We start from the raw sequence: 15,042 nt of genomic DNA, 5'->3' as shown, positions 1-15,042 counted from the left end.
TGCTCTTATCACGCACATCTTTGATTGGTACGTGCCACCGCCTGTCTCCGGCCTCCGGACCCACTTTGTCTGCAGCCTCTTATTTCAGTCATATTTCCACCGGTGCTGTGAGAGATATCGAGGATGTGAAACGTGAATTAACTGTGAGGGAGAGATGGAACAAAATTACAGTTCAGAGCAGAGAACTCTTGGCTGTGTAACATGATCGGTCTCTACAATCTGATGGCGCTGTTGAATGTAATGAATGGAGGAGACGTTACACTCGCTCGGGCAGCATTGGCGATTTCCATCAATGTTTACATTCCTCACTGAGGGTTACACAAGAGGTGCAGTAGTGGCAGGGTTGGGCCAAAGGAGTGTGAGAGTGTTTACAGTGTGTGTGTGTGTGTGTGTGTGTGTGTGTGTCCATAGTCCGTTCAGGCCCTGAAATGTGTTGACCGAAATCAAGACTGACATCTTTGAATGTATGGGATCAAACAGGTAACTCCCCCCCACACAGGAAGGCAAGCAGCGAGTGGTACGAGGCTAAAGTCTACAGGGTGTGTGTGGGGGGGTTTATACATAACTCACGAGATGTTTGCCCAGCTCCTCCTGTGTGAGAGGTGAAGAGTAATTGGCCACGCCGCTCTTTTAAAGACACAAAAGCCCTTCACATTCCATATTTCTGTGTTTGCTCAAAGCCTGAAACTGTCACAGTCTCCGACACGTCACGCCACTCTCCGGAGGTGACACACAAGTGTTTTCTACGTCGTTTTATTGTTTTGATTGAGATACTCCCTAGCAGCCAAAGTTACATAGGAGTTTGTATATGCAATACACATCAGTAATTAAAAAGCTCTTTTCACGGATAAGGATGAACCTTAAAAGACACTGAGTTGTGTCTGATAAATCAACATGGCAGTGTATTCTTCACTGACATCACTATTTTCAAAATGTATGTTGTAAATACATTACAGGTACTACAGTCAAAATTAAGACAATCCACTTTTGACGATCAGAAATCAGAGCCTGTAAACTTAAATCATTTTACATTCAAACTCACCCACACCTCTAAATCACTCCAAAACCTTAAACATCAATCACGTCATTTTTAATTAAATTGGTCTTCTCCTTAGATACGTGTTTTAAAGACGCGGTTTCATGTGTAGCCGACCAGACGGGGCATGCTGGGAAAACTTTTGCGCATGCTCATGCACTTCTCCTGGTCCAGGAAGAGCGAGTTGGCCTTGACGGACAGGTCATGCTCCAGGGTCACTTTGGTTTTAAGCAGCGTCTGCAGCGTGTTCTCAGCCTCCATCAGCCTCTCCCGGAGCTTGTGAATGGTGTCCTCGATCTCTCTCACCTCACCCACGAGTCTGAGCAGGGAAGGAAATGCAAGGAGACGCAGCTCAGTGGGGATTTTCAGAAACGGAAGTGAGGGAAATAAAAATGAAACAGGAAACTTTTTATTTGTTATCTCTAGCTGTAATATTGACATAGTTGATACCATGTTGTAAACAGAGATTGGTTAAATATCTGAAAATGTAGAAAGCTCATAATGTTTCTGACATGTATTGTGAGAGGTGCATCACTTAAAGTTTTACATCCAATTTAAAGTGAAAAATATGAAATACACTGCATCAAATGGTAAAATGTAATTATTTCAACTTTGACAAGTTGCATAAGTTTTGGTTTTGTAGATACGATCCCCGGTGAAGTCCACATGGGTTGATAGAAGAGTTAATTGCCTCGTGCCACTGTGTAATTCTTATAACTACCACCAGATGTTGTCAAAGTAAGAAATTTAAAGATTCTATATATAGTGGCTTTAATTCGGGGTATTTTGAATTCCTGAGCTGAATTAGTGACCTTTTCGTTAGTGTAGAGTTTTTGATTTCTAAAACTAAGCGTGTAATTGGGTGGCTATTCATGCTAGCTGGCTATCAATTGATTCTCCCCAGCTTGGTTGTAGAACTACGAATATACAAGTGTGATAAATATATTTATGACAGTCACAGTATAACTGCAGATGTACCTATGGTGTGGGTTGTCCCTGCAGAGCTCGATGTTGGGCCTGCGGGTTCTCTCCTCCAGTCTGGTTTGAGCCACTTTCAGAGGACACTCCTTGTCTCTCAGGGCCTTTTTCAGAGACTCGATCAGCATCTCGGTCTGGAAGATCTCCTGCAGAGTCTGGATGAGGAGACGAGACAGAGGCAAAATTAAATCACAGGAAAACTACAAAGTCATTGTAGGAGCAGCTGAGAGTCTTTTCTATGAAAACAGGAGGGCAACTAGTGAAGAAGGTGGTGATTAGGGTAAAGGAAGAACTAAAGGGAAGAGGCAATGACGGTAAAAAGCTGCACAGCGACCTGCATTGTCCGAGCCCATTTCATGTAATTCAATTCCGGCGAATCACTCCTCCTTACAACTGACAGTGACTGAGGCTCATTGAGGACGGTGTGCCTCATATCACAGCTGCTGTCGAAGTTTAAACCCATCGGACAGCTGATGGTTAAACCCCCGGAGAATTAACCTGAGAACAATGTGATCCAGTGTAGAACTCTGCACAAACAATGAAAGCGGCGTCTATTATCATTCCTCTCTTGAAAGTTTGACAGTAAACATGCATGTGTCCACCACATAAGATAAATGTCCCCTACAGGCCATGAAGCAGACAATGAATATTTATCTCATCTGATATTTTTAGGGCTTTTTAAAGAGTCTAATTTACTACACCAAAACTTTAGTGCACCACCACATCATTAGAAATCATGATCTTAGTGAACAGACATAACCAGATTGTATTGTCTTCTGTGAACTGCGAGGGTGTAGAAAGGGTGATGACCTTAGCCAAGTGTGTCTGCAGGCTGTTCTTGGCGTCTGCGGTCTCTGATATGCGGTTGGTGAAGGCTACGTTGACATTGCTGAACTGGTTCCACATTTCGTTGGACGTGGTGTTCAGCAGGATCTCTATCTCGTCCCTGAGCTTGTGGGAGGCAGCTCGTTCGCTCTGCGAGAGCAGGATGTTGTCGTCGGAGAACTTGGACCACGAGTTCGGCAGAGAGAGTCTGACAGAGGGAAAAGTAAGACATGGTCATTTATAGTCCGTCTTCCCACCGTCTTCAAATACGTTGTAGTTTAAATGGTCCCTATCTGAGCAACATATCAAGAGCCAACCTATCTCGGATTTTGTCCTGACATTTATGGTCACCTGAGGATGAATCCTAATGACTGGAAAAAGTCTTTAACTCCATCAGCAGATCAAGTTTCGCACTTAGCCTTTTAAAAATATCTACTAAAAGGATTCTGATGGACTTTAGCTGTCCCCCCCACCACGAGGTTCATATTTGGATTGTCATTAATTAGGTGAAGCCATTCATGCCTCTCGTAGGATGAACTCTCTCTTTCATACAGTCTCACAGAACATGACAGCCCCCCCAAAAGTGAAGTCAAAACATCTTGATTGCCCCCTGGTGGCTGGCTGCAGTATAGATCATAAAATGGACCAAAAATAAAAAAAGGAAATGCCAAATTTATTCTTAGTTCTGATAAGTTTGGGTTTTAATTCATTAGTTTAGTTATTTGACGCTTCAAAAACAGTGTGAAACATGATGATTGGCAGCTGTGAACCGACTTGTGATTGGTCGAGCAGGTGTATCAGTGCATACCTCCACAATCACTACTGCACAGACGGCGCAACATGGCTGAGATGTTTTGGCTTCATTTCTGTACAGTGTGACGAAGTGGAGACGAGTCGTCCATCTTTATTTACAGTCTATATGCTACAGACTCTTAGCTTTAGCCTCTTAGCCTGGAGAGCACAGTGCGGCAGCGGAGAAACCAAAATGACTTTCAAAGATGTTCTAACTCAGTCCTGTATTTTAAGCTGGTTTATTTGACTCTACTCACGAAGGGTCTAGTCTTTCAACCCCTCTGTAGTAGCCGATACCATCTGATGTGTTCCTCAGATGGTGACACCTGTCGTCGATCCTCTGAGCCGTCACCTTGTCGCTCATGTCTCGCTCCAGTTCGTGCTGCGCTGCTCTGTTTGACCTGAGAAAAAAAATAAATACAAAAAAAAAACAAGTTTCAGAAACAATCCTACGTGTAATATTTCATTATCTGATGTACAAACTCACGCTAGCTGGGCGATGGCTCTGTCCAGGTGGCGCCTCATCCTTTCTTGACACGACTTGATGGCTTCCACTTCCTATTTGCGGTGTAAATAAACAGAAATAGAAACGCCTTACTTATTTTATCCAGTTGTACACACGACTCTACTCACACTGCTCCTTCGACGTTACCTTTATTAGGTCTTTCTCGACGTCGTCATGTACCAGATCGATGGACATCCGCTTCTCTCTGTGGTACAAACACTCTTGAGACACCTATTGACAAAGTGATTATGACTAAAAACACGTTGAGGTGGTTGTGTCACTCAATATGCGGCATTCTCCTTCATTGTGACATTCAAACAGCTGAGGAAGTAATTTGAGCAGAACGCTTCAGGCCTTTGTGTAAAGTCGGCGTAGAGCAATACATCAGCGGCGTTCTCATGCTTCAGTTACCTGGAGACGTCTCCCGCCACGTGGTCTGAGCCAAGGAAGGTGCCTGTGTCACCAGATCTCGAGCTAGATTACTCACTCTGGGTGAAACAGATTACCAGAGGCAGACACACAGGGAACCGAGGTGATCTAATTAGGACACTGGCCCAGCAGAAGTGTTGTGAGGGGCCGCAGATCCCGTTGCTACAACCAAACTGGAAACTCTATAGTCCAAACTGTTTCACCACAGACACCGTGACTCACCCGGTGTTATGCATGATTGATAATGTGTGCAAGCGTGTGAAGATTACAAGGCAAATTTGATTTTACGTAAATATTCCCTGCAAAATCCTCAAAATTCAGATACAACACACACACACACACACTCATTAAATTAGTGTACATCCCTTCCAGCCTCACCTGAAGGGGCCCCGTGGTCTCGGCCAGGGCTCTCTCCAGCCTCCTCTTCACCTCATTGAGAGATGCTATCTCTGTCACCATGTTGTCAATCTCGTGGGTGAGCTCCGACCTCCAGAAGACGATATCGTTGAGTCTCTCGCCGATGTTCTTGCTGCTCGTCTCCTGGCTTCTCCTGGTCAGCTGCTCTTTGTCCTGCATCAGCCGGATGGTGTCCCTCCTCAGTCTCTCTGCGCTCTTCCGGGACGACTCGGACTCCCAGTAGTTGCTCTGGTTGGACTTGTGCCAGTCGTCCGGGGTGTAGCGGGTGCTCATTGCTGTCCTGTTGGACGGGTAGAACATGGTGTGGGCTCGGACCAGGTCTAGATTCTCTCTCTGTAGGGAAGCGGAGGTCGGGACCGCGCTGCTGCTCTTGTAGTAGCTGTTGGTCCTCCACAGGTTGGCCGCCGGATTCACGGCAGGATGAGTGTTGCGATAGCTGGATGCCATGGTGGAGATGGCAGGGAGGAAGTGGCTGGTTTTTGGCCGAGCATATGTGGCAGTGAGTGTGGATCCAATCAGCTCCATTTCTGACTCCCCTCGCAGTGCCACTGGGTTCACACAACACCACTGGGTTCACACAACATCACTGGGTTCAACACAACATCAACACATGAAATAACAGTCTAATAATAACCCTGTACAAGGTAAAAAACATTTAGTTCTTTATATATTAAAGCTCCATACTTAAAAAATGAATCAAATATAATCAGAAGAATAAAATAAAGTGACACATAAAGAATTGAAAGAGAAGAAAATTGTCTTACCAAGATGATCAGAGCTTCTCCTTTTTGCCGGCCGCCTCTCGGTTGTGTGCACCTGGAAATGAGCTCAAGAACACACTAAAGGTAAACTGACATGCATAATAGATGGGCAAGTTTGCAAGTCATTCATTCAGCCGGCCAATGGCGTTGCACGGTCCTGGGCTGCAGGAGTCCGCCCGTCCAAGATTTCTGTTGACACAGAAGCAGTTGCCACAGGTTACTGCAACACTCGGCCTGGGATTTTCAAATTAATGGCGAGCAGGTGCTTTTATTTTGTTCGAGTAGATACAGTGGGGTTACAGAGGGATAGATGAGATGTTTTTTGTGTTTGTAATTTTTTCTTTTCCTATGTTCAAATTCCCAAATATGCTTATTGACTCTGCAACTCCAAATAGGCCCACTCTAATCTTTTTTCCTAAAATGGACAACAGAGAACAATGGAGAGAAATGCAGATAGCAAAAGGCAATGATTGGATTTCTGTGTTTCAAATCCTCCCCCATGGTTCCTGGGAATTTGCAGTTCTGCACAGTGCTCCTGTCCTTATCTTTTCCTCTGAATAACCTTTACTCCTCGATTAAATCTCAAAGTGGGTTAAAAAACAAAGGTGAAGCAAGGAAACACACTTTTTGATGATATTATAATAAAAACATGTTGCATAGTTGGGTTTTACAGATTTAGAGCTCACCTACCTTCAGATGTCTTGTTAGAAGAAGAGCAATCTGAGCTTTGTCTTCGACGCAGGCAGCATCAGATTGCTGTCATCCTGAGAACCACGCTGTCTGTATGGATTACAGTCGCCCGCTTAATGATTCATGCCACAGGAAGAGTCCACACAAACCCCTGTAGCACAGAATAATAATCTGTGTTGTGTTACCTACCATTGGAGCTGAGGATCGTTTACACTAATCTGTTCTGAAGGGCTGAGGCTGGACAGACGATAGCCTGGTTTCCACTACACAGACGAGCAGAGCTGTAGCCAGGAGTTACTCAGCTGCTCTATTCAATTCTTACCGGAACAAAATCTACGTGTGTTATTGTTTATTTGGGTGTTGCTAACGCAAGTTGCTCATTAACCTACGTGTTCATATTGGTTGGTGCATATATGTATTTTACAGTGTTATCACAATGTGTTTTGCACAACACTGAAATGTAGTGAGATCAGCTCTAAGTGCTACTTGTGACGCTGTTGAACAATGTTACTGCAGCAACGTTTTAGTTTAACTAGCGTCATTAAAACCTTAAAATATGTGACCTTCCTACAGGGGTTACAAAGTATTCAGCTTGTCTGTTTTCTGACCCGATACACTGAGAATCTGAGATGAGCATTGGGAAGAAAATATATTAAAATGAGGAATGTAGTGAAATGAAATACTTCATCTTTTGGCTCATCAGCACAACATTATCATAACTATCAGGGCTTTCAAACGATTGTGCAAGAAACTGAATCTATTCTGAGGAACGAACCACATGGACCACCTGCCACTTCTGTTGATTGCTGGTTATTTCCTGAATTTTCTTTTTCTTCTTCACTCAAATTCTTCACCTTATATGATATTACTTTTCACAGAAACATTTTGCTTTGGTCTCTCAAATATGATTGTGAAGAGGATTCTGACCACTTGCCACAGCTTGCAGTGTAATTTCCAACTCACTAATAACGGCTCTGGGATTGACTTGCAGGTTCGGTCTATTTGAAAGGTTAGCGCTCGGCGGCGGCATCAAAGCGGCCGCTCCGTGCACTATTTTGCTTCTCCCGGCGGGGGCTACTATTGTCATGAACGTGGAGGTTTAGATTTAGAATGGAATGAGATGCCGTCGCTCCACCCCTGCGGCACGCAGCATCACTTAACATGGCTAAGTTGAAAAAGACCCCCCCCCCCCCCCGCATGCCACCCTGACCTCAGCCGCTATAAATACGGGCCAGAAAAGCCAGAAAATCCAGCCCCTCGTATGAAATTCCTCCCGTGCAGAGAGCTGCCAGTGTCCCCTGGAAAAGCGCTTCCTCGTCAACCTACCTCAGAATGTGACGGAGACGTTAGAGGGGCCTATATGTGCTCCTGCCTTGTGGCCCATGAGAGTATGTTGTGAACTACTGCCTAGTGGAGACGTCTGAGAGAGCACAGTGACATAGAAGTGAAGGGTGCAATGCTCAGAGGAATGAAAACAAAGCACTTTCTTATCGTTGGCCTTAAATGCTCATTTTCGAAGGAACGGTGTTGCTGTGGTGAGCTCTGACGGCCGCACAGGGACTCTCTGTTCTCCCCGAGACGTTGTGGGTTTTCTCTGGGTACTCCTACTTCCTCTCACGCCAGCCGACGCTAATGTCGATCAACAAAAAACCTGATTTTCAGAGTGTAATTTGTCCTGCCTCCTGAATCCTGACCCGGACAATCTCCTGCTGCGTTCTGCGAATGTTTCTGACCCAATTTTCCCGGCATTTTCCAGAGTTCATGTGTGAAAACGCTCCGGCCACCCCTGCACCATGGAGACCATATCTGTACAGCAGTTAGTTTGAGAATGAAAAGTGAACCGAGCAGGAAAGGACACGTATCATTACTTCTCGACGTTTATGTCACATGATGTCTGGCCCTTCGATTTTTTTCTCTTTTAGGCTCAGATGAGACAAAACAAACGATGCACTGAATCTCGGGTTAGTGATTTCATGTGATCGCTCACAGAGGCTCGGTTTTTAACGATTGGTCGGTGAGTGAGGACTTAAGACGTCTCTGCGGCTCGGACACATGTTCACAAACTGTGCTTGACATTCACATATGTCGTGTCCTCTTCAAATATGACAATAAGTGCGTTCTTCAGCCTCCTTCTCTGACACCTAGTAACCCCTCAGTATTAGGACTGCCAAATATAAACATGAGAACTCTGCACTCGTAATGAAGCTGCCAGACGCCATCAAGCAGAGATTGATGCTTTGCAGTGTTCGCTCTTAACTCTTCTCCTAAATTATGTTCAGAAATACAACGTACTTCCAAAACAAACACTTCCCTGCTGCTCTCGTTTAGCTGCAACACTTAGAGAACACGTAACTGCCCAGGAATGACTTTACTTTCTCACTGATTAAAAAAGCAGAGAATCTCACGGCCTTAAAAAAACACATCAACAGTTCTGTCATAACTTTCCATATGAAGAAAAACACACACACACACACACACACACACACACACACACACACACACACACACACACACACACACACAGACGTTCCCTAAGGCCTTGACACATCCCTCACTTTTCACCATTGACCTTCAGCTTATCAGGTAAGAATAGACAAGTGTAGGGGGTCACACATGTTTTCTAAACATTCCCACCCAGTGAAAATAAGTCCTCTTCTATTCTCCCCCCCCCCCCCCCCCCCCCTTCACTTGGACCTGACTCACTTCCTGCTGCAGCGCTCTGGTCACCACGCCACAGTTTCCTCTTTTTTAAAACCTCGCCACGCTCGCTCGCTCCTCTGACTCTGAAGGTTTAAACGGGTTAAATGGACCTGCAGCATTCTTCTCTGCTCCTGTCCAATTACACAGGGCATCGGTTTCCCTTCATGAATTCTGGATGGGGCCATCTTTGAGGAGGGCCGGCCACACCTGGAGAGGAAGTGAACCATCAAATCTGATGACAGCATTAGAGATCCCCCACCGAGATAATGGGGGCGTCCAGATGGGTGAATCACAGGAGCCTCCTCTCAGCTCAGGTCATTTGAGATGGGCGGGTGCGTTGTGTGACTGGTTTACTGTTGTCGCCATGATACATTACGCGTCCGTCCTTTGCCTATTGTGACACAGAGGCCTCCTTTCCTCCGAGCCACCACGGTCCTGAATCAACTTCACCATGTGAGCCAATAATAATGTTCTGAGCAATTCCCTCACAGGGGTGCAGCAGAAACGCAGCAGAAACCGTAGAGACAAAGCGGCCTCTTTGTTATTGACGCTGCAATTTAATCATATTCTTTTCTAATTCAATTTGATCTCAAAAAACAAATGAAGATTGTGTTCTGAAAGCCGTTTAACCAGCAATTTACCAGCCTCCAAAAAGGCCCCACATTGATTTGGAGCAATGTTAGTGGAATAATCAGAGCTGCTCAGATTTAAAAAGGCTTCAAGTGGTTTTCTAGTAGACGTAATGATTCCTGGAGTGTTTTTGTTTTGAGGTTTGTTTTTCTTCAGTCCGGCCTCACATCTTACATTTCGTGGTAAAAGGATAACTGTGGCATTTTGCTATTTTGTACCTCCGCCAAGGAGGTAAGAAGTTTTCTCTGTTTTTTGTTTTTTAGTTTAGCAGGATTACACAAAAAACACTCAACCGTTTTGCCACGGAACATCCTATTTATATATTTAGTGTGAATATAGATCACGGGGCAGATGCAGGTTTTTTTATCTAATATTGAAAATGGATCATAAATAAAAATATTCATTCTTTGGAAACGGTGATGTCTTCTTTCAAACAACTAGGCACTGTGGTTAATGCATTTGCTGTGACAGTGAGTATTTATCAAACACATGTAAGCTGGTCTTTGTCGTTAGAGTAGTACACAATAAGAAGAATACACACTATCGTCAGGTGTATCCTTTTAGAGGAGCCGGATTCATATACACACAGAAGTTGCATAGCAATAAGAAGCCAACAGTGTGCATGTTTTTGTGTGAGGTTGCATGGTAACTACACTGTGTCTGTACTTTGGCTAGAAGAAGCCTCTGAGCCACAGAGTACTCTCTGAGCTCTATTATATTACCTACACAAAGGAGGCAAATGGATTCTGGATCAGATACTCAGACGGAGGAAGCAGCCTCCAGACAGACAGTCAGGCAGCAGGCGATGAATGTGCCTGTGAACCGTCACTGAGGACAACATCCCTGCTCCTTCACACACAGGCGAGAGATGACTTAGCCTTTCTACATTTTGATCTCCACCTCATTAGCATTCGACCCTCAGTGCCTGTGGGATGGTGGTTAAGAAATGTTGCTATTCTACCTCAGTATTTGTTTGGACTGTATGTGAAGATGGACGAGGCGTCATCCCAAAAAATGATGCCAAAATAGCCCGGAATACGAACGCCGCCATCTTGTGCTGACGTCATTTGGAGCCAGTGGAGCTACGGTATCGCCAATGCACGCACTCGACAAATTGTGAGTCAGTCTCAGCTGTCAATGATGTTTCACCCTGTTTTTATAGCATCAAATAACTAATTGAAACCAAACTTTGACGCCTAGTTTGACTCGTTAGATTGGTCCATGTCCCATCTGCGGACATGTAGGAGTTGATGTCAGCCACCAGGGAGCGATTGAGAATCTTTGGCTTCACTTTCAGGGAGCTGTCATGTCGTCCATCTTTGTGTTTTTAACTGTGAATATCTGTCTCGTAAAATGCAGCATAAACTGAAATGCAGCAGACGGAGGTGCGTGGTTGTTGTGGCGGCCTGGCTGTCGTGTGATGGTGCACTGGTGGGTGGTGTGTGTCTGACAGGACACGCAAGGACAGGATGGACTCTGGCCACCCCGCCCCCCAAGCCCCACCCCCCCAACTCTGTGATCAAGGCTCCCAGTCGCAAACTTCCAGAGTGGGACGAGGGGGCCATGAATGCGGGGCTTTGTCCAGTCCATGGTCATCACATTCCACTGGAGCCACTGTGTGGCGCGCAGCAGAGCGTAGGACAGGGCAGGACAGGGCAGGACAGGGCAGGACAGGGCAGGACAGGACAGGGCAGGAGAGAGGAGGCCTGGAGATGAAACGCTGGCCAGAATCTCTGCCGGTCGTATCGTCGTGCAACATGGCGATCATATCAAAGATGTGGTTTACCGCCATTTATGTAGAGGAAGTGATCATTTCTTTGAACTCATGGTGAATCTCACTGGGCCAATGACTTGAGCCCAAACCATTCACAACAGCGCATCTCAGCAGAAGTTCGTAGAATCAGTTTCCCGACTTAAAATCAAGGTTTTCTGACATTTTACATTTGCTTTGTCACTGGTGTTTGCCTCTGATCCAGCGTTGTATTGTGTTGTTTGTGTTGTGTTGTAGTGTTGCTCGATGTAGCTTCATAATTGTTCTACAGTCTTCTGCATTACCGCCCCCTGGTGGACTGGAGTGGAGCAGAATGTTGTTCACACGTCAGCGTGATAATTTGCCTCATCTTCCCTGGTCAAGTCTGCAGGAACTTTTTCGCTCCTTCAAAAAGTTCCTGTTACTTCTGGTCGAAACGCAGCTGAAGACGATCTCCATGCTTTAAACCCTCATTGTTGTAACAGACAGCACCTCTACTGGTCATTAACTGGAAACGTTCATGCAAGAGGGAAGTTTTATTTGCACTAACGCTTCATTCTTTGACTGCATGGGTTGGAAGGTATGAGTCAGCAGCATTGGCAGAATACTTGCTCCCGATACAGAGAAATCCCTCCGACTGCTGCACAGAACTGCTGAATGATGACTTTCCATTAACACCTCCACTGCTGTGTTTTCCTTTCCACCGCTAGATCCGTCTGTAGATCTTTCTCCTTGGAAAAATCCAACAGTCACAAGTCAGTTCTTACACATATACGAGGTTTTGTTTAAAGCCGTCAGAGTGTCTGTAAATCGAGTTTAACAATGTGCATTGAGGTTCTACAACTGGCTTGTTGCTTGTAATTCAGGCTATTTTGGGCCAAACGTTTATAAAGGGGAGAGAGGTCTAATGTTTCCATGCTGAGTCAGGAGTTGAATTATTCACCCTGGGCGTGTGGATCGCTCTCACACACATACCTCCACCCCAAATTTGGGGAAATGCAGCTCGCGCTCGTCATCTAGGCAAAGCAGCGAGGGAGCACGGATGATAGAAACCTCAGCTGGTTACACGGTGACTCACGATCATGCAAGTAATGGTCAGATGAATATCTGGAGCCTTAATCATGAGGAAAGAACCCGACGTTCCTCATGTCGGTGCCTCTTGTGAGCGAGGGGGTGAGAGGAGTCATGTTCAACATGTGGCCAGCTGATGTGAGAGACAAGGAGAGGAAGGAAGGAAAGAAAGGATGCAAGTGTCAAGTCTTGATGCCTCCACTTTCTTTTACTTCTACCCTCCCCCATCATTCCCTTTAATCGCTCATTAAATGTCCCATCTGCTGCGGCTCTACCCTGTTTGCTCCAGCAGGTCGTCGTCTATGTCCTCTCACACAAAGAGGTGTCTGTCAGTGTCGATGGGAGACGGTGCACAGCTGGATCTTGGCAGCATGGGAACGAGGAACTGGGGCTACTGGGTCCAGATGGACTCTGTGACCATCTCTGCTCCCTAATTCACAGCCGTCCAAACACACCAGTGTCTCTGAGGGGAGACGTTTGCTAACTGAAGGCAGAGCAGCTCCACTGTTCTTCTCTGGCATGAAAGGCCTCAAGTTTCTGCTGATGTCTTTATTTGGAAGCATTGGAGTTTTTTTTTTTTTTCTTATTTTATCACAAGTTGTTTCAACATTGACTCTCGGAGTCGCTGCCAGCAAAGTGTGGGAGCGGAGGCAGGTGCAAGTTTTAGAGCCACGTTGAAAAAGAAATTCTGATGTCACAAGGAAAAAATCCTAATTTTATGAAAATAATATGCATTTATTCTCCTGATATTACAAGTATCCGACTTTATACTACTGCTATACCAGTTTACTACTTTCTACTTTTTATACTACTTCTTTATACTTGAGATTAGAAGCCCGGTAGAATTGTATCTATTGTTTATGCTTTAGGAAACACTCTGCTCTGTGTGTGTAGTTACTACTGTAAAAACCACAAAACACACAGTGAAATGAACTCTAATCCGCTTCAAAAAGAGGCTCCACAAGCAAAAAGTTTCACTTGATCTTGCGATCACGTGTACTTTAGCGATACACACATTCAACATATACACAGCTGCGGCTACAGCATTCCCCAGGCGTGCATTCTCTGTGCGTCCCACCAAAGGTCAGAGTGCATCAAGTGAGATATCAGATGGATTCGATGGTATGTTCTCGTGCCTTCAGAGAGACACACCCTGCTGCAGTGCAACGCTGCAGCTATGTTGTGACGTCTAGTTACACTGAGAGGATTCATAGTTAACATTTAAATGATTCTGTTTTGGGTTTCGATGCTGAAGGAGTAGTTTACCCTCCAGGTGACCTCTGGGTAACTAGTTTAATAATCGTGTTTCATTTATGTAGCTTCTTCAGTTTTATTGTATTGTATCACAGCTGCCTTTCTCCTGAGTAAATGTGGCAGTGTGACCATGAAACTACTTTTTTTGCAGAAAATATGATTGAATGGGCTCTAATCTGTGCGACACACACACACACACACACACACACACACACACACACACACACACACACACACACACACACACACACACACACACACACACACACACACACACACACCCTGTCTGAATTCCTCTACAGTAGTTCTGTCCCAACAAAAGGCCAAGGAAGATTCAGTTTTACCGCTACAAGGCGGATAATGGCGTTTAAAACCATGGCGTTTTTGTTCAGAGGCATTTTGAACCCCGCCCTCTGAAATGCCAAAGGCATCTGGTTGACAGCTCCTCACAAGCTTTCAAATTGTTCTCCTTCTCCCAAATTTGGACTGAAGCAGAATGGAACTATTGTTAGTGTAAGTAGCAGACATGAGAGAAATTCATTTATCTCTGCTGGCAACTCAATCGTCTCATAGATGGATGCAAATGGAACTTCTCAATTTGTTTTGAGATTCTTTTTCCACCTTTTTCTGGGCCCTGGGATGTTGGACGTGTTTATCAGAATCAAACTGTGGGTAACGGGTATGGCGTCCGTGTTGCCAGGGTATCATAATAAATGGAGCAGGCATGTGACAATTATGGGCGTCATGGTTCCCAATTTTGGCACCACACAGTGAGCTGAGCTGTAAAAATGTCTCAGTGGAATTCCAAGTGGTAGCTTCTTCAACGACTTCTCTCCTCTGTCAAATCCCCAACCCCCGATCGCCATCATGTCCCTCATTACCCGCCGTTCTGACTGTGATTGTGATGATGTGTGCATGTACTGAGCTGCCATGTCAGGTGTACGCGCCACGTGAGAGGCACCACGGGCTGCGAGTCGGCCCCCTCGCGTGGATCTGCGGCAGCCACACGCCCTCGTCTTGTGTGTGGACAGGATGGGCCGCGGCAGCTGGGAATGCACATTGACCTCAATGGGAGGAGCCAAGGTCAGCAAAAGTGAGGCCAGGAGAAAGATCAGACCTGTTGCACTGTGCCTAGAAGTCAGGGCTTCACCCGACAGAGACATGTTACACATTTTGTAGCATGTGAAGGAGATTTTAAGGAAAT

At 45.4% G+C, this 15,042-nt stretch overlaps 2 protein-coding genes across 4 annotated transcripts in view; both read right to left on the bottom strand.

Annotated features, from left to right (window-relative positions):
• Positions 1-757: 757 nt before the first annotated feature.
• Positions 758-6,705, bottom strand: tekt3 (tektin 3). Of its 3 annotated transcripts, none has more exons than XM_034570931.1 (11): positions 6,623-6,705; positions 6,430-6,523; positions 5,747-5,932; positions 4,944-5,530; positions 4,284-4,367; positions 4,119-4,189; positions 3,889-4,032; positions 2,825-3,047; positions 2,015-2,169; positions 1,131-1,355; positions 758-1,095 (listed from the first exon to the last, which is right to left on the bottom strand). In XM_034570931.1, exons 4-10 carry the CDS (start codon positions 5,505-5,507, stop codon positions 1,139-1,141), a joined length of 1,458 nt encoding a protein of 485 aa, XP_034426822.1. In that variant the 5' UTR covers positions 5,508-5,530; positions 5,747-5,932; positions 6,430-6,523; positions 6,623-6,705; the 3' UTR covers positions 758-1,095; positions 1,131-1,138. The 3 variants fall into 3 exon arrangements, with proteins under 3 accessions (XP_034426822.1, XP_034426823.1, XP_034426821.1); XM_034570932.1 differs by having other exon boundaries at positions 4,944-5,537; positions 6,434-6,523; XM_034570930.1 differs by having other exon boundaries at positions 6,434-6,523.
• A 5,772-nt stretch (positions 6,706-12,477) lies between these two features.
• Positions 12,478-15,042, bottom strand: part of cdc42ep4b (CDC42 effector protein (Rho GTPase binding) 4b) — a 33,790-nt gene continuing 31,225 nt past the window's right edge. The window contains exon 3 of the transcript XR_004612192.1: positions 12,478-12,488. The gene's annotated coding sequence lies outside the window, so the exon portion shown is untranslated. The remainder of the gene's footprint in view (positions 12,489-15,042) is intronic.

Source organism: Hippoglossus hippoglossus, chromosome 19, assembly GCF_009819705.1.
Source record: "Hippoglossus hippoglossus isolate fHipHip1 chromosome 19, fHipHip1.pri, whole genome shotgun sequence".
Classification (NCBI taxonomy): Eukaryota; Metazoa; Chordata; class Actinopteri; order Pleuronectiformes; family Pleuronectidae; genus Hippoglossus; species Hippoglossus hippoglossus.
Note: the sequence above shows the minus strand (reverse complement) of the source record. Positions and strands in the feature narration are given on the sequence as shown.